Genomic DNA, 22,316 nt, shown 5'->3' with positions numbered 1-22,316 from the left:
TTGCTCAACATGATGTCTCACTGTAATTGGATGAGGGAAAGGAAAATGTCCGAAGTCTCAAACTCACTTTGTTGTTGCATGGTTTGTTATGGCATCAAGGTTTCTTTTTGTGACCTTGCAGCAGTCAGGACCATCAACAAATGTCATCGTTTGGACAATAGGAACAAATTACTTCAACTGATATATATTAACAAACATTATTTCCAACCCTGATCTGGCAGATCTTTTCAATAAGCAAGGCTGAATAAAGACATGGCAAAGCACTGTGGACAAATGCAGTGACATTTAGTATGGCTACCACTGTTAGATTTCTTTTCTACTGGCCCTGATTGCTACTTTAGGACATGGACCTGTAGGATTTTCCAACTGAAATCTGACTTTACAAGGGATATAATCTTGGTGTTGACAAGTCAACAGTGGCCATTTAGGTGTTGATGCACGTCACACCATGTTGACTCATGGCATATTTCCATGAATGTCAAGCCATGAATTGTATCAGAGCATCCTGAAGCTAACATTAAGCCATGAACACTGTTAGAGAGATTAAGGATTTAGACCTGCTTGTCTGTATCTGAACACATAACAGTAAAACCACAAGCACTTATCATGTATAGAGACGCCAATAATAAATTTGACTAAATTTATCAGTAGTTTAGATGTTGTGGCTATTGAAATTTAATTTGAAGTATTTCTTGGTAATGATGTGGTCTTTTATGTTATCAATTAAAAAAATAACTTCCTAATATTGTGTTTGCCCTGATAATCGTTTTTGGTTTGTCAGCACTGTATTCATGGGGGGGCTCGGGGAACCCATCGTCAAAGGCGCCCTGATTCCCTATGCAGAGTTGCATCTCTTGGGCACCCCAGAAACCTATGATTGTGGGTTTGAATCCCGGTTCGCCCCGATTATGTTTCTAGCTTTGTCACCACCATACCTGTGCTCACCGCAGTGGTAAACGTCTGAGACCTGCATCACTCCAGGCTGACATGCTGTGATATAACTGGAACACTGTTAAAAGCGGAGTTAAACCCAACTCACTCACTGTACTCATGGGTTTCATCAAAGTGATAAATATCTAACAACCGCATCACTTCGGCTTTCGCCCTACATCCGACTGATACGCTGTGATATAACTGAAATACTGTTCACTCACAATATTACGACTTCCCAACGCCTTAACCATAGAATGGTGAAGTAGAAAGGTTATATACATGTGGATAATTGATGTTTATACAAAGTTAAAGGATGACAGATTAATGTTTACACAACAGAGAAGGTTGGAGTACAAAGCCTGATAGAAGTACATGTTAAACTTGGATCAGCAAGGCACGTTTAAGTAAAACAATACAATGATTAATATAGGCAAGGGATTGGAAGCCAGTATTAAGAAGAGAAGGATTAAGATATATATGTTATCTACATGTGTATAACATCCTTGGCTTGATAATGGTGTTAGTATCTACACCGAAACGTCTCATTTATTGTGATAAAAAAAGGCTGTATATCCACACAACTATCTCCCTTGGTCGCTCGTCACACTGAATGCCCGGGTTCGATTCCCCACATGGGTAGAATGTGTGAAGCTCATTTCTGGTGTCCACTGCCCTGATATTGCTGAAATATTGCTGAAAGCAGCATGAAATCCAACTCACACTGAAGACGTGGACTCTTGGTTGCCTATCTCCAGGTCCATGATATAGCTGGAATCTTGCTGACGATGCTGCCATGACATGCTGTAGAGTCACCCTAGATATCTGTATCTCCTTCTTTTTCCTTTCAGAACTCGTATCTTATCAAAAATATCCTGCTCAGCAAATGTGTGGAGATCGGCAAAGATGAGAGATTGCATTTACAGCCATGCGACCCTGCATCGAAGAGCCAGCAATTTATTGTCAATGAAATATTCCCTTGGAAGGACAAGAGGTGACGAACTCATGCCGAGCTCATCCTGTTGCTGTTCATAGTCGTCAGTAGCATCGTCAGTCATCTGTCAACTTTCATCTTCTCAGGGAGAGGGGTATATTCACCATTAATAGCTGCAACACTGTAGCCTGCATTTCAAGGTTATCAAACATCATACTTCAATAATGGTTTCAATAATTCTTTTGTACATAAGACCAATGTAAGAACTTTGAATTTTGATTTTTGAAGGTTTTGAAATGAAATTATAGCTCTGAAGAAATTCAGATTCTGTCACTTATAATTAAGAGGAAGCATAATGATGTCCTTACCTTTACATCACCAACACTTGGTCTTGCATGTCTTTTTTCTTTTGACTGACTGTTGTTTCTTATTACGCTCTTATTTCTTTAATTGTTAAAAGCCAAGATCCTTTAGACATGCTAGGCTTTTATATAGGCCTTAAAGCTAAGCGGCCTTGGCAGGCAACTTGGAAAACTATTTTGTTCAAAGTTGGTAATTTCTTTGAGTTTTTGTCTTACATTCAGATGCAACATTGCAATGCTGTTGATCTCAGCATTAATGCCTCTCCCCTGATATTAGTCCTGATGTCACTGAAATACACGTCAACTCACCAAGCCATGGCATTAGTTATAATTTTAATATCATGAATTTGTGACTTGTATTTCCAATCTGGGAATTTTTACTGACATTTGCTCAGACTCTGTAGAAAATCGGCTCTGAGCAGGTCCAGATGAATACATGATAAGGCCATCTTCCCCTGGCAAGGGAGTTTACTGACTAATAGTTTAGTTTCCACCCTTGTCCAACTAGGCTGGAATTATGGAGTTATAATTTGGACTAACAAGTCTATGCATAGTCCAATCAAAACCCCGAAAACAAAATCAAAAACAAAATCAACATCCGGTTCATAAGCAAATGTTCTTAATCAAGGTGCTCAAGTGTTTTGATGCACTTTGCGAGGTAAAAAAGATCTTTATTATTGATAAGATCATCTTGACTGGGCGTCAGCATTTTGTTTGAAGCAAATGCAAGTGATATTAGAGGTGGAATCTGATTAGTCAATAGGAGGGACATAGAAGGGATGTAACTCTTGTGGCACTAGATCGAGCTCAGTAATTCCATCCTAGTTCAGCAAGGGTGCAATGGACTTTTAAAGTCAGTTTGCCCTTGCCAGAGTCAGTTCAGTGTTGTAGGTTCAAGGGTAGGAAAAAAAACCTTGTATCCCTGATAACATGAAAATATTGCCATTGACAAAACATGTTGCTATCAGTTTGATTCAGATGATATATCAAGTCTTGACAGAAGATTCCTTAAAGTGTATAATCATGAAAAATTTGCATCAAAACGATATGCATTGCTATGTTATGTGATTGTTATCAGGCAATAGCATTCAGTGGTCATGTTTTGTATAAAAACATACAAAAGTACAAAGAATGTTATATCAATCTTGGGAACATGTCAAGTGCAGTGTTAAGTACTTTCACAGAGTCCATCTTTGTATCTTGGTGTTAGAATCTGTTGCTATGAGAAATGTACACAACAACGAGGGCTGTGCGACTCTGTAATCAAAATGCAAGTACTTTATATGCAACTGTGAGATGGTAGTGTATATTCATCGCTACATACTGTGTACATGACCAGTGACAACGAAACATTTGCTGTGGTAATCAGAAGCTGACATGTTTCTTCTTACCTAAATCCATTTTCATCACCAGTCCATTTTGTTATTTGGAGATATTACCTAAAACACATGTTAAACCAGTTATTGTAAATAATAATTTATTGATCGTCATATTTATTTGGCAGAATATGTGTCCATTTATATTAAGCACTGGCATTAGTATTACTGGTTGTTCAGTCATCATAAGACCAATGTTTATTTTTGTCTCATTGTGTACATGTTTCTATTTTTGCAACAGAATTATAACAGATAAGTTCGTTATTCAGTTGAAATATGGTCACACTCCACACTCCACACTCCCAAGAATATGATAGGATGTATTAATTGGTATTGTGTCCATTCATTTATGTGTTTATCATAGTTTACATAATAAATCATGTGTTGTGGGAAAATACTTGTGATAACTATAAAAATATATATCAGTGTTCATTTCAGAAGAACAGGGGACATTTAATGTGACCAGGCGACACACAAATATTCAAAACATTTGAATAAGCATGGCTCCTACATTTGCTTTCATTTCTCGGATACCTTGACAAGTTTATGGCACATGTGACAATGATACAAGACCGAAAAATGAAAGCCAATTCGGCCAAGTAAATGAACCAGCCAATCAAAACACTTGTTAAATTGCAGTGGTCAATTCATTCAGGAGGCGTAACCTATTATTACTGAAAGCTGACTGTAGAGTTTGGAGGTTAAGATAAATGCTTAATGTATTCCAATTGCTAAAACGTGTTTACTTTCGATTTTGCCAAAGAAAATTTAGTGTTTAGTTAAAGTTAATAATAAAAAGTTTGATCAAGAACATATTTTAGTTTTTGGATATTATGTTACACCCTTTGGGCGTGGAGATATTTATTTTTTGCACCTTTAAGGAATATTGTGTGTAAATGCCCCCATGGCCGGATTTGGAAATGAACACACTATATATATATAACTGCCAACAATGTCAAGATGTTTCATGCGTTCTGAATTCTGTTCACCATGTAATCTTAGGACAGACAGAGCCCATGTTTGTACTTGTGATGTGACTCAAAAGTTGAGATTTGGAACTGAATGTTGAAACCTTCGTTTCACTTGTAGTGCTATGAATGCCTTATTGAACTGCTGCATCAGCTTGTCTGGTGGTGATGGAGGGGGTGCAGCCTTTTGGATGGGGGTGGTTCAGGGACCCCTTGTCAGTCAGAACTCCATAGTCGTGTCCTAATCTTGGTATTGCCCACTGTGGAATATTGCTAAAAGCAGAGTCAAGCTTAGTTGCTCATTTGCACCTTGGCACTGGGATACACAGCGATGACCATAGCTCCTGTTGTTGTACACTCTCATTTCCTGGCTGCGCTTGGGTTTCTTCGGTGTCTTTGTCTAATGGTCTCTCATTATTTTTAAGTGATTGTAAACTTATTATCACTGATGTACCAATTGTAGGTAGGATTTGTTTTCTTGATTGAGATAGTGATTATGTCGTAATAGCGATGGCTCCCTTTCCTGTACTTCAATGTACAGTTGACCATGTGAAACTTTACATGAAGGCGTTTGTTGCTGACATTTGAAGATTGAAAGTAATCAGAAAATGTGAATTATTATTGCTTGCCATGTCCGGTCGGTTTTTCTTTTGTCATTTTATTTTAATGCATTTTGCATGATATGTCAATGGGTGTTTAGTTATTGATTATCAGGGCTCGATTTAGCTTTATAAAACATGCACCAGTGCAACCAGTTATTGAAAAATGGAACCTAATATGTATGTCAACATGCACGAGATGCATGTTAAAAAATTCAAGTTTGCATCTACCTAACCCTTACTTGCCATTATACTCAATACCTCTAGCGTATATTAACCATACTACATTTACTTCATCTCTGTCTTGGTTTATTGGTTATGCTTTAGTGGGCTTGACGTCATCAAAATTTTGGTAATTCAAGATTATGTACGCACATATTCCTATTACGTTTTACAGCCTCAGGTCATAATTAATGTGACACAGGCAGCAGACCGACCTATGTTTCAGCTTTGTAATATTTATGGGACCAGGGTGCAACTTGGTTTTGTCTGGTGAGGGTGCAACCTGGTTTTGTCTGGTGAGGGTGCAACCTGGTTTTGTCTGGTCAGAGTGCAACCTGGTTTTGTCTGGTGAGGGTGCAACCTGGTTTTGTCTGGTGCAACTAGGTTTTCGTATCACCATGCACCTGGTGCAAGTTAAACAAGAGCCTTAAATCGAGCCCTGTTACGTAGTGCATGAGTGTAGAAAGCATGTGTTTTTTTGTGTACATCTACACCAGGTCGTTCTGTGTTTCGTCTTCTTCATGGTGGCCCAGGAAATACACATGGCATTTTTTCATAGAAGTGAACTAATTCAGCAGGTGAAGTCAGTTAGACCATGTGAAAGGGACATGGACGTACCTGTAATCTTCCAGAAACTGTTTAAGAAATTTTGGCCAACATGGTACAGAATTCGATCTTTGACATCCTGACCATGAATTACACTGCTCATTGGTAGACTATGAGCATAAGACATTTACTATATCATTGAATTTGGAGGCCAAAACTACTGTGCTTGTGATATAGAGGTTTCTAACATTGATGTTAACCATATTTGCCTGAATCCAACCACATCAGCCTGAGGTATCAAATTTGAAAGAATTATGAACACTGTCATTCTTTCTATTTCCTCCTGATATGATTTACCTCACGCACCTTAACTATTTTAGGCCTCACAAATGTTTATCGGGTAAATCAGTCAATGAAATTGCCTCCCTGTCTGGATTATGAATGACTGCCTTGGAATAAGTATGATATTTCGCTGCCATGCGTTCATCAGTAAAACCATGGTCTAACATAAATTTGATCCTGCTAAAATAGATGTTAGAATGTCAATTCCAGGGTTGTCAGAATGTCAGTTGTTGTCTTATGGTAGAGGAGGTTGCTGAAGCAAGGGCAGTGAAGGACGAGGGAATGTGGAAATCACCTGATGAGATAGAGGCAGCTTATTAGTTAGTGATTTGTGTTTGGATGGGTAACATTGACCTTGTATATGTATATATTTCTATAGCCACCATGCTCACTGTATTTTCATAGGGTCTTTTGTTCAGACAGCTTCTGAACTTCCCTAATAACTTACTCTGAAATCATTTGAGATTTTTTAGCTGTTGTCGCAAATCAACCTTCCTCTCGACAGCTATGTCCCATGTTTTCTCTAAAGAAGCTGTGTTCAGTATTTTTCCTGCTCCTGACTGATACATGAAATCTTTAGTTCTCAGTAAACATATTCAGCTTCCTACAGCTTACAGCGTACCCTTCATGAACTTATTAGCATCTTCTTTATCGAACATAGTTTGTTTAAGAATAAATCAAAACAAACTGCAGGTTCTTGTGTCAGTTGTGAATTTGAGAGATGCAGTACCTTGTTTTCCTGTTTAGAATATGTGAATATGGTACTGAATACTTGATATGTTACAATACTGCTGTTTGAGCTCTTTGAAGATATATTGATATATCTGCCATCCACTTGTATGGAGGGATTTGTATGAATGTAGTCTCTGTGTCCATTATGTTATTCAAATCATATTTCTCTTCCACTTGAGTGCCATAATTCAAGATGTTAATCAAATAATCAATCAAATCATCAATCAAATCATGTATTATGATTATGTGAAATTTAATTTTAATATTTACAAACGTCACAAGGGCTTAAATTAACAAATTTTCCAACATTTTTGCATGTGAAATATTACTCTTCTACTTGAGTGCCATAATTCAAGGCGTTAATCAAATAATCAATCAAATCATGTATTATGATTATGGGAAATTTCATATTAATATTTACAAATGTCACAAGGGCTTAATTTTATTTAAGATTCTAACCCTAAGGGTAAAGATACTTGAGTTCATAAAAGTCAAATGAAGCATTTGAAGTTTATTTTTGTGCTGTTATAACTTTATTGTTCACACAAGATGTTACCTGTAGCCACGATGATGATGATGATGATGATGATTATGATTATGATGTCATGCTACTGTCCTTATGACACCTCAAATTTGCTCATACCGTTTTCTACACAGTGTTCTATTTCTATCAAATAAGTGCTTTCAGTAGGCATAGAATGTGGCTTGTTTGTACATTTAGGAACTATGCCTTATTGAAGTTTGTGTTTTGTCTCTAGTTTTTTTTCAGACTGTGCCAGCTATGATGACCAATCAAATATACTGAACTAAAACAGTTAGGGATCATGAATATAATTTTATGAAATTGTGTGCTCAGTCTTCACTACGAAAAAACATCCCCCAAAATATTCATGATCCCTAACTTCTTTTGTTCAGACTGTATGTATAATTTAGTGCTGTTTATACCCTGAATAACATGTTATTTTCGGTTATTATTATATTAAATCCAGCCAGTTAAGACAGATCAGATATTTATTGAACAGTTTATAGTTTAAAGAGAAGCTTTTGGTTTTATATAATGTTATGTTATGTAACATTTGTACAACATTATTTATTACATAACAGTGTAACTTTTGTTTGAAGTTTGTCATTTGTCAAACAAACCTCCTCTTGAACCAACTTAGGGGTCAGATTAGAACCTTTCTGGACAATGAGGATTATAGAGGACTAGCAATGTCCAGTCTTCCAGTATGTGGAGAGTGAAAAAAAACTATAGGTTAAATGAGTTGTCATAGTTTAATATATGTTCATTGGTTTCCAGTGTGTGCCATGAAATAGATTGAAAGAAATATTTTATTCAAATATTAATAGACTATTTATCGAGAATACTCTGATCAATTGCTGCTGTTATCACTATTTATTAGTAGTAAATATCAGTTGAACTAGTCAGTGCTTGTGTGATAGTCCATTACATTTATTTGTGTGCAGGTGAATGCCTTCTATTGACAGTAACAATACTGCATTCCTTGCATATGTGCCCCATTGTATGGTCTTGCTGTTCTTTGTACATGCAAATTATACCCTTGCAGGGGTAGAAGAGGTCTTCGGCAACCTATGCTATGCTTGTCGTAAAAGGGGACTAACAGGATCGGATGGTCAGGCTCTGACTTGGTTGATGCATTTCATTGTATCCCAATTGCGTAGATTGATGCTCATGATATCAATCACTGGATTGTCTGGTCCTGCCTCGATTATTTACAGACCACCGTCGTATAGCTTTAATAGCATCAAACAACAAACAAATAAACAAACCAGCAAACATACAAATTAGAGTGATAATAGTCAGGTTCACTTGGACTGTGTGTCATGTTCATTTGGAGATGAAAATACAGGTTCATTTGAAGCAGTGTACATCATCTTCATTCAAACCGTGTATAACCATTTCATTTGAAGCAGTGTATATAAGTATCCGTTTGACCTGTGTATATCATATTCATTAAGAATTATATACCCATGTTCATATAAACTGCATGCCATATTCATTTGGAGTTTGTATGTCATATTCATTTGAAACATTTTTTAAAAAGAATTTTGATGTCTAGCTTCAATTGAAACAGGATCTTTGAGTAGCATCTAACAAGTTGGACACGTAACTAATAACAGTCTAGTTTCATCAACTTGATTACAATTGTCTAGATTCTTTCACCGTTGTCAAAGTGATTGAAGCCATTTGAATCATGTTTGGATTCACGTTCATTTGAAACTTTATATATATCCAGGGTGGTGGGGTAGCCTAGTGGTTAGGCTTTGGTTCGTAACACCAAAGACCTGGGATCAATTTCCCACATTGGTACAATGTGTGAAGCAATTTCTGGTGTCCCCGCGCGACATTGCTGGAATACTGCTAAAAAGCGGGGTAAAAACATACTCACTCACACATATATGTCAAGGCAAATTTAAGACTGGGTACAATGTATATGCTATTCACTGGAGCCTATGTACATCATGTTCACTTAAAGCATGTATATCTTGTTCACTGGTAAAGCTTTGTTTATCCAGGTTTAGCTCTGCCTCATTCAATTGCAGTTGGGGGAATTTTGTGGGCAATGGTTTGTATGTGTTTATATGAAAGTATCCAAGTACTTTTGGGTAAATATTAGGTTTTTGTTTCTTCTTTAATGTGTACCCTGACAGCTGTTATGACAATGTTTTTATTTGTTGCATACCTTGTATTGTTCTGCCAGTTACAAAAATAAGATCAGAAAAGCAGTGTTTTCTACAATGTGGTGTAAAGAGATTTCTCCTTTCATCTCCTTACACGTAATGACATTTGTCCTCATTTTTCGAAATTTGACCCGTGAAGACCCGGGTTAGAATAGGTCTTCAGTAACCCATGCTTGTCTCCCCGTGAAGATGGGGGTTAGAATAGGTCTTCAGCAACCCATGCTTGCCGTATGAGGCGACTAACAGGATTGGGTGGTCAGGCTCGTTGACTTGGTTGATGCATGTCATCGCATCCCAATTGTATAGATTGATGCTCATGATGTCAGTCATTAGATTGTCTGCTCCACACTTGATTATTTACAGACCGCCATCATATAGCTGGAATAGTGCTGATTGTGGCGGTAAACAACAAACAAACAAAACATTAGATTTTCTCATTATTGTAATTCCGACAGATAACTTACATGTGTATATTTGCCATCTTTCTACAGATCATAATACCAGGTATTGTCTTGGTGTTAGATTGTGATGATGTACAATGTTGATTTTCATAGCTGTACGTAGGACATGGTAAAAGTCATAACAATGTTGGTAGACAGCATGGAATGGTTCAGTGGTTGGTTACTTTATGTATTGGAAAAACAGGTGATGGCTTCTTTGAATGAAAAGAAATGCTCAAGTTGTTTGACAGGGAAGCATTCATGGTACATATATTTCATAATAGGTCACATCAGGGGAGCTTTGTAATCACATTGCGAACATAAACGGTCAGTTCTGCATGGAAAAAAATAAAAGCCATGTTCAAAATGTTGTGCAGATTTTAAGCACCATGGCATCTATATCCAGTAGCATGTAATATCAAGGGAGTATCTGTTCTGTTTTGTCTCAAGATCCTGCAGACCCTGTATTTTGATTGAGCTGTCAAAGTTCAGTCAAGGTTTAACTGATGCGACCTCCGATGGGCGCCACACAGAGGTATTGTATCTAGAGTAAAAAATATGACTTTAATTAACTTGATTCTCACATCAGTCAACACAATGGTCAATATTTGTTAAAAAAAATTCAGTAGAATATCTGTGATTGGTTTGTACCTGGGAGACATGAACAATGTCAGCGGAACTTGCAAAGATCGATCTGTCTTTGACATGAAATAACTGAAATAATGTTAAAAGCAGTGCTAACGCAACTCACTCAAAACCCAGTGAAACTTACTCAATCAGTCATCATTTGGCCAATTCTGGTTGTTGCTCCCAAAATCATGACTTTGTAAAGATTTTTTAAGGATACTTCTGGATTTCAAAATTACATGAGGTATTTTTCCGCTTGAGCATGTGAATTTACTGATGGCACAAATGATACATGTTTATATAACATGTATAATGTGGGATATATGTATTATGGATGTGTCCAGTTTAAGAGTGATGTGTACACAATGTGTATGTCTTTTTTTATGAGGATATATTTGTAAATAAAAGAAATTAAACACTGTCCGATGTTTTCCTTCCCTTGACTACATGGATAATATATCACTGCTAATTGCCCAGTCATGAACAGATTGCCACTGTCATATATCAGTGTTGTTATGGTAACAGCAGTGTAGTATACTGCTGACTGCAGAAGGAACCTGATTGACCTGCTTATTGAATACGTTTCCCACAGACCTTTACCTCTCGTAATCATTTCAGTGAGACACCAGGACCACCAGCTGAGTATTCACAAGTTGGCATTGCTGGGCTTTTAGAAACAAAAGCAATCAATTTGAGACTGTGAAAGGTTATTATTTGAAGATATTTTATTGACAATAATCAGTAATTCATCAGAAATATTGCTTCAGATTTCATGCTCCATGACTTTTATTTATGAAAACTTGAGAAATAATGTTGCACTAAAGCACTTGAGTTACATATCAGCTTCAGAAACATTTTCTTCCCTTAAAGAATGACTTCATTTCAAATATTTTCTAAGCTACTACAATCATGTGCAGAGTTTCCAGGGTAGAATAGGTATTCAGCAACCCATGCTTGCCGTAAAAGGCGACTATGCTTGTTGTAAAAGGCGACTAACGGGATCGGGTGTCAAGCTCGCTGACTTGGTTGATACATGTCATCGATCCCAATTGCGCGGATCGATGCTCATAATGTCAATCACTGGATTGTCCGGTCCAGACTTGATTATTTACTGACCGCCGTCATACAGCTGGAATATTGCTGAGTGTGGCGTTAAACAAACAAACAAAACATGTGCAGAAAGTATTGTTTTCAAATCATGTAAGGATACTGATGGAAAATAACCCCACAATAAAACATGCTTTCTACACATTTTGCATTTAATTAATTTGTATGCAGAAGGCATTCAGCAAAAATAAATGATTTTACTCAAATATTTCTGTCCATAATCGAGTTATCGTTTGTTTCTTCACGGGCCCTGTTGCATAAATATATATTAGCTCTCCAATGTTCAGACATAACTTTCATGAGTTAACAACAACAATGAGTGAGTGAGGGAGTTAATACATCAGCAATATTTCATCCATATCATGACTAACAACAACAATGTTTTACTGTGAGTAAAATCCACACCATTTTTCCCTCGTGACTCTGTTCACTACAGAACAATATTAGGAGTGGGTTCATTTTTGTTTCATAGTGAAAAATTCAAATTTAACCAGAAAATAACAATTCAACAAAAAATCTATCATTGAAAATACTGCGCTTTGCCCTTTCACTCCAGAGGTAGAAGTTTGACCTTGTTTGGTCTCCTTGTCTGGGTCTTTGAAACAATGTCACTCCAGAGGCAGAGGCTTAATCTTGTTTGATCTCCACCACCTATTCCGCCGCACCACCCTTTCTTGAGGCAGTGGTAAGGTATACAGAACCTCCTCCCCTCTTGTCAACCTCAGACGCCAGTCCAAGAAGTGTTCGTCCACAGAGTCCACCCACGTGGTGTCCAGACTGTTGGTGGACATCTGTTTGCTCCACTGTCTCCAGTCATGTCTGACCAACCAGAACTCCAGCAGATTGCCCTGCTTCTTGCACTGCTGGACACACCCTATGAGATATGACCTTGCGGATGTCACCTTGCCCAGGAGGAGGGAGAAGTAAGCTCTGAGGTGATACACACGAGGTTTCAAACCAGGGCTCTTCTTCAGTAGTTTCTTTAGGGAGTAGAATTCCTGGAGATGTACATTCACGAAATTTTTAACACTTGCAAAGGACTAAATCAGTATACATATACACAATAAACATGGAGGAGACCATTCACATATATACTTCTCTTCAAAAGTTGCTTTCACTAAGTACCATAAACACACAACATATATTTATATGCCGTTTGCATCAACACGTTTGCATAATATACTACTCAAAACAAGTTGAAGAACACCTGATTTTTGTTAATCCGCATGACCATGACACAAACTATAGTCGTATGAAACAATCACATGTTCCTTAACTTCCTTTGAGAAGTATATTTCTCAGTGACAATTATGTTTGACTTGTGCATGTTTTCCTGTAGATATACTTGTAACATGATTCCCTTGAAGATCCGGGTTACAATAGGTCTTCAGTAACCCATTTTGTCGTAAGAGGAGACTAACAGGTGTTAAGGCTCACTGACTTGGTTGATGCATGTCATTGTATCCCAATTGCGTAGATCGATGCCCATGATGTCAATCACTGGATTGTCTGGACCAGACTCGAGTATTACTGACTGCCGTCATATAGCTGGAATATTGCTTAGAGCGGCGTTTTAACGACAAACAACAATTTATAACATCTCAAGGGTTACAGCAGGCTTTCAGGTGTTTTCATTAGCTAACAAGCCAAGGTTATCAAAAGGGTATATGTCAACATCACACATTTTCAATAACTAATTGAAAAGTCGCAATCTTTAAGGGATTATATAAACATAAGTTACACGCTAGGCAAATCACTTCGTTGGGCATATTACGAAGCTGTGAATGATGGTTAATGAAGTGCTGATAAATGTACAGTCATTCGACTTAAATAAGGAAGACCCCTCACCTTGACAACATCTGTCTTGATCCTATCGTATGCCCTGTCCGTCCCCTTCTGAATGGCCCTACACATTGCCAGAAGCATACACTCCACCTTCTTGCATCGGGCACTCAGAGTGATGTAGTTGTGTTCGCCCAGGTCGTAATGTTCCCAGTAGTCGAACCAGCCCTGGGCGGTCTGCCACTGGCCTCGGCGACTGTACCTGTAGATGACCAGTATGGGGGATCAATCAAAAACCAACACAGATCGGGATCAAATTTTCACAGTTGTTGCTACAAAAAGTCCAACTTTCACAGAAATTCATCATAGATTCTGAGTGGAAGCAGAATTTAATTCATTTCATTTTAGATTTGGGCTCTTTGTCGCATTGGTAAAAGCTCTTCCAGCTTGTTTATAGTTCTGACAGACCAATGTCATAATCGTGGATCTTGGATTCCAACCTACGACCACTAGACTGAAAGTATCTTGACTGGGGTAACTGATTGCGTGTCATTGTGCCCTTGTCCCTGTTCCAGAACTCATTTGGAGCTCCAAAGAATAGGTCTCCGTTATCCCATTCCTATTGTTGGTGACCTGACAGATATATGGCTAAAATGCTACATTTAGCGTACGGTTCTTTGCTTTCTCAAATTTAAGAGTTTGGCTTTTTCTATCGCCACTATTATAAGTTATGCATGGGGTTTTATGCATCCCTTGTTAGATTATATATTGTGATCCTGCTACAACGAATTGATCTTACCGACATTGTAAAAGATTTTTTTTAAAATCAAAATTGATAGAAAACAGCCGTTCGACTTAGCTGAGGTTAACTTGTGTTATGCCCCGTGGCTTTCATTGATTCGGAAAAAGCGTTCTGCCTCTCAGGAATCCACGTGCAGCCTAACTTGCTCGTGGGGTATAAGGGTTTTATTCTCCCGCTGAGAAATGTGTTTCTCTCAAAGGCGGGATACATCGTATTTTTCAAAATCACGTCGACCAATCAGATCTCATCATTCTGACATGGAGGTATGATAAAGCTCGATAATCTCTTTGCTCTTATTCAAACATGAAGTAAGCTCTACCAGGAATGGAGAATAAGGCGCTAACTTCACGGATCTTTAATCTAAGCCGTGCTTTCTCTTGAAGAACCTTCGCAAACTACCAGACATTACTCACCAAACCGCTATACACATCGCAATGTAGTAGCGTGCCACGCTGCCGTCAATGAGGGCGTCGTAGTTCTTCAGGTAGACGCTTGCCTTCTTCAGACACATGAAGAATGTTTGTGTGGGGATGCCTGAAAGTTGGAGGGTAACAGGGAAAGATGAGCTCTACTGACGTTTCCTTTCCATGAGAATATTCCTGACTACTTCTAGCATGTTAATATGAACGGAATACAGTGTAACTTGCGGGAGAATAATGACTACAACACAACATAGTGTATGGGAACTGAAAGATCATGATAATATATTTCTCTTGATTACATTTCAGGGGGAGGGGATGGGATGTGTGTGCTGGGATTTTATCGCAAAAAATAAATTGTCCCATAAAAGTATTGAAAAGTAATTATGCTTCAGACTGTTCAAATGTTTTAACAAACAAAATTGACTGCCATAAAAAACAAAAACATTGTTTTAAATGATTTAAAAAAGTATTAAGGCTCATAGTCTTCATTAAAATAATCTGGTTTTGCAGCTGTAGCTGAAGGAAATATTAAGTCTCTATCTGTAAATCCCCCCTCCGAATATCCAATGGTCGGGCCCTAATTTGCACTGAATTCAAATGTTCCTGTGTACACTATTTAGTGGTTGACGTCATCACCTGGTGAGATCATGAGCTCCAGGGCGAGGATGGTCCCCCAGGTGTCAACCCCCCACCCCTCGAGGTCCGCGTAGATCTCATTCAGCTTATCCAGGAGGTCCTGACAGTCCTGCGGTCTGTCGAGACACAACATGTAGAATGTGGCCAGTGTGTCAGTCATACCAATTATACATGTACACAAATACAATTATTAAATTATAAATTAACAAATTGATAAAAACTTATCTGAACAAGACTGTTAATCACCATGGCATTGTTTAAAAGCACCAGGTAAGCCAACATTCGATCTAGTGAGCGTTTGAGAAAATTATCTTAATATCTATGTTTTAATACTTACATTCTATAAATTGCTGAATAATTGGGAAATCGTGCTTACGTACGGTCAACCCTAGCAACATTGGGTTTACATAAATTGAACTTAAAAAAATATACAATATAAAACTGTATACGAGTAAGTATTACCAATTTTGAAAGGTTTTGATGCAACACTCATACACCTTTATTACATCCTCATAAAATATCAGACCCGTGAAGATCCGGGGTATAATAGGTCTTCAGCAACCAATGAAGGTGACTTTGCTTGTCGTAAAAGGCGACTAACGGGATCGGGTGGTCAGACTCGCTGACTTGGTTGATGCATGTCATCGTTTCCCAATTGCGTGGATCGATGATCATGATATCAATCACCGGATTGTCTGGTCAAAACCCGATTATTTACAGACCGCCGTCATATATCTGGAATATTGCTGAGTGCGGCGTTAAACAACCAACAAACAAACATAATAAAATATCAACCCGTTTTGAACAAACTTTCGTCAGAGAACAACACTTTTAGGGAACCAACAACACAATTTCCCACAGCACATCTATTGTGTAAAATCAGAGGCAAATATGTTTCAGTATTTTCAGAAACAAATTCTTTTTTTCAAAACATTCCTTGGAGAAAATTGCATGGTTGGTGCCTCACCTGTTTGCGGCGAGATAGGCCAAGGCCAGTATTGGGTAGATTCTCACTGTCAAGCGAGTGTGACTCATGTGCCCTACGATCTTTGCTGCTACCTCTCCTGTAAAGAGTTTAACAATTATCAAATCTTTAAACACAACATGGATGTAATGTACAGTGAAAACCCTGTCAGGCCAAAGTCCAGTTTGTACCTTGACGCACTAGGATGGAATTTCTTGACTCGATCGTAGCGCCACCAGTGGCTATTACGAGAGATGTCCCCTCTATGTCCCTCCTATTGACCAGTCCCATTCCACATTTCATATCACTTGCATTTGCTTCAAACACAATGGCGGCGGCCAGTGAAGACGATCTGATCGATAATCAAGATCAATATTGAAATAAAACTGGTCTTACTTCGCTAAGTGCATCAAATTACGTGAGCACCCTGATTAAAAACATGACAAGATTTGGAAAACAGTTGACGGAATAGTTTGCAAATCCTGCAATCGAACGAAATCTGCACGGCAGTTTACGAACCGGATGTTACGTTACGCGATTTTGATTGGACTATGCATAGCCTCGTTAGTACAACGCCATAATTCCAGCCTAGTTCGGCAAGGGTAGAAACTGGACTTTTATAGACAGTTAACTCCCTTGTTTCGGGAAGAAGCTGTTAAGCAAGCCGTTCCCCGTCAAACCGGTCGCACTTCCCGACCACCCAGCTGCCCGGGCGGGTATTGTCAGGAACGTACAGCAAAGGATATTAAAGCGCAACAATTATTCATTTGTATATATTTCATTGGGAACCTTAACATCCTGCTTAATGTACGGTTTCAATGTATTCACATTGCACCTAAAATAAAAATTCAAGTGTTTCTGTTACTCATTGGTTGTCAATGGACACGTATTACACAGAACGAAATTCATTGTCCTTTTATGAAGTGAACCCTGCGTTCAATCACTAGTACTAGACTCACTGCAACGTGCACTCAAACATCTGATAGCATACACTAAGAGTTGCTTAATTATTATGATCATTCAAGAGAAGTGTTTGAAGTGTAGTGTTGTGTACATGTGTACAAAAATGTACATTTTCTATTGCCTTCGGACAGGGAATATTGCATGAACGTTTGTCATAAAAAATCAACGAAACGAGCTCAAGAAGCCTCACGAACAGTTCAAATGACATTGGTGTCAGCAAGACATTTAGATTCTTCTTACCCCTGTCTGTGGCCTGGGCGACGTTTCCTGCCGAGAGACAGAGCAAGGCACCCTCCCCTAGTGTCGTAGCCAGCGCCTTGACGTCATCATACAAGAGTTCGTGACTTCGTGCACAGCATCTGAACAACAACACACCAGAACAACTATTGCACATCTCGTAACGAACCCTCTGTTACTGTATAACATGTAGTTATATATGGAAGCTTGAAAGTATCTGTTGTTGTTTACCTGGAAACATGCCAATGTTTGTTGTGGTATTATGGAAACATGCATGTCTGTTGTATTGGTGAAAAGTCCGCCTCCGTGGTCTAGTGGTAGAGCATCCGCCCGGAGAGCGGAAGGTTGGGGGTTCGATCCACGGGCGGGTTTATACCGGAGAGCGGAAGGTTGGGGGTTCGATTCACGGGCGGGTCATACCCAAAGACGTTCAAAGATGGTACTTGTTGTTACTCTTCCTGGCGCTCAAGTTTAAGGTGCTTCTGTGTCTGAGTGGGGTATTCATGTTAAACTGCGGTATGGTATCTCAGTGGGCTAGCACTTTTAAAATCGGCATTAGTCTCTCTCTCTCTCTCTCTCTCTCTCTCTCTCTCTCTCTCTCTCTCTCTCTCTCTCTCTCTCTCACACACACACACACACGCGCGTACATGCACGTTGCGATATAAGTGCACTAATCTTGGACGCAACGTTAAAACCCCATTTCACTTCACTTCACTTCACTTCACTTCACTTCACTTCACTGTATGCGTGAAAACATGCACTCTTTCCAGAGTGTGTGAAGATAAGCAACATGCGCATCATTAAATATGCCTTCCCTTGTCATGAAGCAAGTTACAATGCAAAGCATATGTTTGTCTTAAAATGCATCACATCCTTACTTTTGTATCTTGCGAAACATGCACACCTGTATCTTCAACACTTCAACTTAAACACTGCGCGCTGCCATTTGTTCGTCACTCGCGTTAAAGCAATACACGTTTTCATTTTATCACCCCGTATGTTCAGCAGATGAGTTTGTCATGTACTTACGTGGCGTACAGTTCACTCTCGAGTCTGTGGGCTCTGCTGGACCAGCCACGCGTCCTACACGCCTGGATGATGTGTATGTAACTCTCCAGCACCTGTAGTCACCATATTAAACATATTAAACATGGTATACATCGACATAAACATAATGTACACGAAATACAATGATATCAGAGGCATTCAGATAAGCAAAATTTGCTTGTTTGCCAATCCCTCCACTTTATGGAAATAAATATGCTTATATCATATCAGTAATATGTCCAAGGGATCAAACATAAAGACGCTTTCTCTGATGCTTCAATTATCTAACTAAGTCAAGTACATCTTCAATACGCTGTTGCGAGTCTATGCTAAGATGTGTTACAAGGCTCACTGTGCTAAGGTCGTACTGTGGAGCGAGGTCTATTGACCGTCCCGCTGGGAATGCTTTCTAACGCCGCGACAATTACCATGCTTCAGACAAAATGTATTTTGTCCATGGAAACTCAAATGAAATATATCAACACACCACATAATTCGTTGGGTGTCAATGTTGACAGCAGGACCGAACCTGTTGAGTGTATTCATGGGTTAAACCCATGGTTTCAATGTCAGTGGTGACCGGGGATGGAACGAACCTGATGGATATGGACCTCTCTGCCCACGATGTTAGCCGAGTATCTCCAGGCGTCCAGGATGAGGAGGTCCTTGTTTCCCTGGTCCTTGTGAAGCCGACACAGATCCCCCAGAAGGTGTCCCCGTTCTATCGTCCTCCGGCTGGCCGGCCTGAGTAACAGAAAAGCCGCGAGTTTCATTCTTACAGTTCATGCCGTGGAGCTGATGCTCAAAACGACGTGTGCATGGAACATAACTGCCGCATCAGGACAACATTTGGCAGTCAGATGTGGTTCATGCATCGCATTTAAATCTTTTTCTGGAATAATGTTTAACGCTTTCCAGAATTGGTTACATAGATAATACCCGAGTCTTCATGTATAAGTTAGATAACACCATCAGTGACGTAGAGTACTTGTCAATCCATCCTGTGGACGAGGAACACGTTTATCAAAGATGCTCGGTGCAGAGCCTGGATTGCAACAGACTATTAAGGTGGGCGACAGCCAGAGCTAGGCTTGTCATGTTGAAAGAGGTCCTTCCTCAAGATTAAACTGTTCCTGAGAATGGTGTGAATGTAAGAACACCCTGAAACACTACCGTAGCTAGTGTCATAGAAGACACGTACTTGAGGTGTCTGACTGATCCACCTTTGGTGAAGTAGATGAACCGTGGGAAGGGTGAGAGTCGGAGTTTGAACATCTGGAACCGAGTGTCTGTCTTGCTGGAGGGTTCGGTCAGGTCCAGGAGACCCGCGGCCTCCGTCAGGTATTGCCTTGCTTCGGGCAGCTGGCCGAGCTGAAGGAAAGACTGCAAAGAAATAGTCATTATTTAGGGCAGTTCTGAACAACATTTCAGTTACAACAGGTCGGGTAAGTTTAGTATGAGAGAAGAGCCCAAAATGATGAAGGTTCTAAACGTTTACAATTTCGATGAAACCCACCAACGTTCATAGTGCTGACAACTTCAGAGCGAATCTTTGATTCGAACCCTGAGTCACTCATGCTCAATGTTCCCGAGACAAGCGTGTCTGCCAGCGATAAATCACTTTCATACGAAGGTGTACCAGTCGTGGATGTTGATTTTGTGAGATGTTCTCTGATTGGATTATCGACATTTGCGATAGTCCAATGAAAAATGGGCTTGATGTGTCAAGGGTGGAAACACAACTTTGATAATAAGGCTATTGGTAGCTCTTGCCTCAGGACGATGCTCATACCCAAGGGAAGAAGCAATGAGGGAGTTAGTCATCAGCATGACATCGGCAATATTCCAGCCTAATATGGAAGCATTTGAAGGCTTTGTCTGTAACAGTGCGTTAGCTTCCTATTGTTATCAAATAACAAATATTTCTTTGTCAGTTAGCCCTAAATATGAGTACAACGCACAATATATTCAGTCAAACACCCTTGTGTCGAAGTTGAAGAGACCTGCGAAAATATCCGAGGTTCGACACAACCGAAAAGGACGACTAAAGAAAGAACATGCAGGGAAGTTTTTACTTCGAGATAACCGTAAGTTCGACACAACGCTGTTTGACTGTATACTTTGTTTGAAGTCATACGAAGAAACTAGAAAAGATCATTTATCCAGAAATTATGCGTGTGTGCTCATTTGCGTAACCAGCGTCTTCTGAGTGACAGTGCAAAAAAGAGTGTGACCTGTTACAAAGTAACACATTAAACATCTCTAAATAGTACTGTGAATAAGATAGGACTGTATGTCAGGTTGTCGAATCTTATGAGGGTCTCACCTTCCCAATCAGTCGCTTCAGGCCTGCCTGTATATTCTTGTATTTTTTTACGACCTCTGAGGGCTGGTTCGACACTGCCAGTTTCCTGAACGGTATTGTTGTTTCCGCTAGCCAAGACATTGCCTACAGAGATGGCAAACAGACTTAACAGTATATATACGTCAATAGATACTGCTGTGATAATTATTTGTATTACAGAAACGGATTAGATAAGATGTCATCACAATCGCTTTCATCATCCGCAGGGGTGACAGGGTAGCCCAGTGGTTAAAGTGTTCGTTCGTCATCCCGAAAACTTGGTTTCGATACCGCAACTCTTACAATGTCTGCAGCACATTCCTGGTGTACAATGTCGTAACATTGCATAGACTGGTGTCATGCAATACTCACTCCGGATCTCACCTGGACAAAGAACTAAACTCTTTGAGTCATTAACGATCATTAAAGAGTTGATTTGAGTAGCTTTCTTAAGTGAATATGTTTCAAAACACAGTACGTTATCCAGATGCTGAGCCTAACAGCACCAGTGAATCCATAATGTGTTTACCTGTCCACTCCTTTTCAGCACAATACACACAAGTCCTGCTTCCGTCTGTGTGTCAAGCAGGCTGTACATGTCGTCCGCGGCGTTGTAATGGAAGGCCATTCTTTTATACACAGGAAGTAACTGTTCAAGAAGAGAGTTCCGGCGTTTGTCAATCACAGCGCCCTCTAGGATCAGATGCAGGTGTGGTAACATCTCACTAAGGAGACAACAATGGAAGAGACAATGAAACAGATACTCCAACAAGTGTCCTTGATTCTTTTTTTTAAGGACCATATCCATGCCTTATGGGTTCACATTAATGTTCAAGGCTTCACTATCAGTGTTCAAGGGTTCACCATCAATGTTCAGGGGTTCACCATCAATGTTCAAGGGTTCACCATCAATGTTCAAGGCTTCACTATCAGTGTTCAAGGGTTCACCATCAATGTTCAAGGGTTCACTATCAATGTTCATGGGTTCACCATCAATGTTCAAGGCTTCACTATCAGTGTTCAGAGGTTCACCATCAACGTTCAAGGGTTCACTATCAATTTTCATGGGTTCACCATCAATGTTCATGGATTCACCATCAATGTTCAAGGGTTCATCATCAATGTTCAAGGGTTCATCATCAATGTTCAAGGGTTCACCATCAGTGTTCAAGGGTTCACGATCAATGTTCATGGGTTCATCATCAATGTTCAAGGGTTCACCATCAGTGTT

General features: G+C 39.4%; 2 protein-coding genes across 3 annotated transcripts in view; one reads left to right on the top strand and one right to left on the bottom strand.

The window, feature by feature from the left end:
- Positions 1–8,124, top strand: part of LOC124123915 (N-acetylgalactosaminyltransferase 7-like) — a 34,238-nt gene extending 26,114 nt beyond the window's left edge. For both annotated transcript variants that reach the window (XM_046487136.2, XM_046487121.2), the window contains exon 13: positions 1,782–8,124. In XM_046487136.2, the coding sequence (XP_046343092.1) occupies positions 1,782–1,928 (147 nt within the window). In that variant the 3' untranslated portion in view covers positions 1,929–8,124. The remainder of the gene's footprint in view (positions 1–1,781) is intronic.
- Positions 8,125–11,832: 3,708 nt separating this feature from the next.
- Positions 11,833–22,316, bottom strand: part of LOC124123906 (adenylate cyclase type 10-like) — a 44,680-nt gene continuing 34,196 nt past the window's right edge. The window contains exons 21-31 of the mRNA XM_046487109.2: positions 21,615–21,810; positions 21,068–21,190; positions 19,943–20,124; positions 19,338–19,485; positions 18,724–18,815; positions 17,698–17,816; positions 16,498–16,594; positions 15,531–15,646; positions 14,886–15,006; positions 13,737–13,932; positions 11,833–12,886 (exon numbers count right to left, since the gene is read on the bottom strand). Coding sequence (XP_046343065.2) covers positions 12,497–12,886; positions 13,737–13,932; positions 14,886–15,006; positions 15,531–15,646; positions 16,498–16,594; positions 17,698–17,816; positions 18,724–18,815; positions 19,338–19,485; positions 19,943–20,124; positions 21,068–21,190; positions 21,615–21,810 — 1,780 coding nt within the window. The 3' untranslated portion in view covers positions 11,833–12,496. The remainder of the gene's footprint in view (positions 12,887–13,736; positions 13,933–14,885; positions 15,007–15,530; positions 15,647–16,497; positions 16,595–17,697; positions 17,817–18,723; positions 18,816–19,337; positions 19,486–19,942; positions 20,125–21,067; positions 21,191–21,614; positions 21,811–22,316) is intronic.

Source organism: Haliotis rufescens, unplaced genomic scaffold (genome assembly GCF_023055435.1).
Source record: "Haliotis rufescens isolate VD_foot unplaced genomic scaffold, xgHalRufe1.0.p SCAF_3, whole genome shotgun sequence".
NCBI classification, from domain to species: domain Eukaryota; kingdom Metazoa; phylum Mollusca; class Gastropoda; order Lepetellida; family Haliotidae; genus Haliotis; species Haliotis rufescens.
Note: the sequence above shows the minus strand (reverse complement) of the source record. Positions and strands in the feature narration are given on the sequence as shown.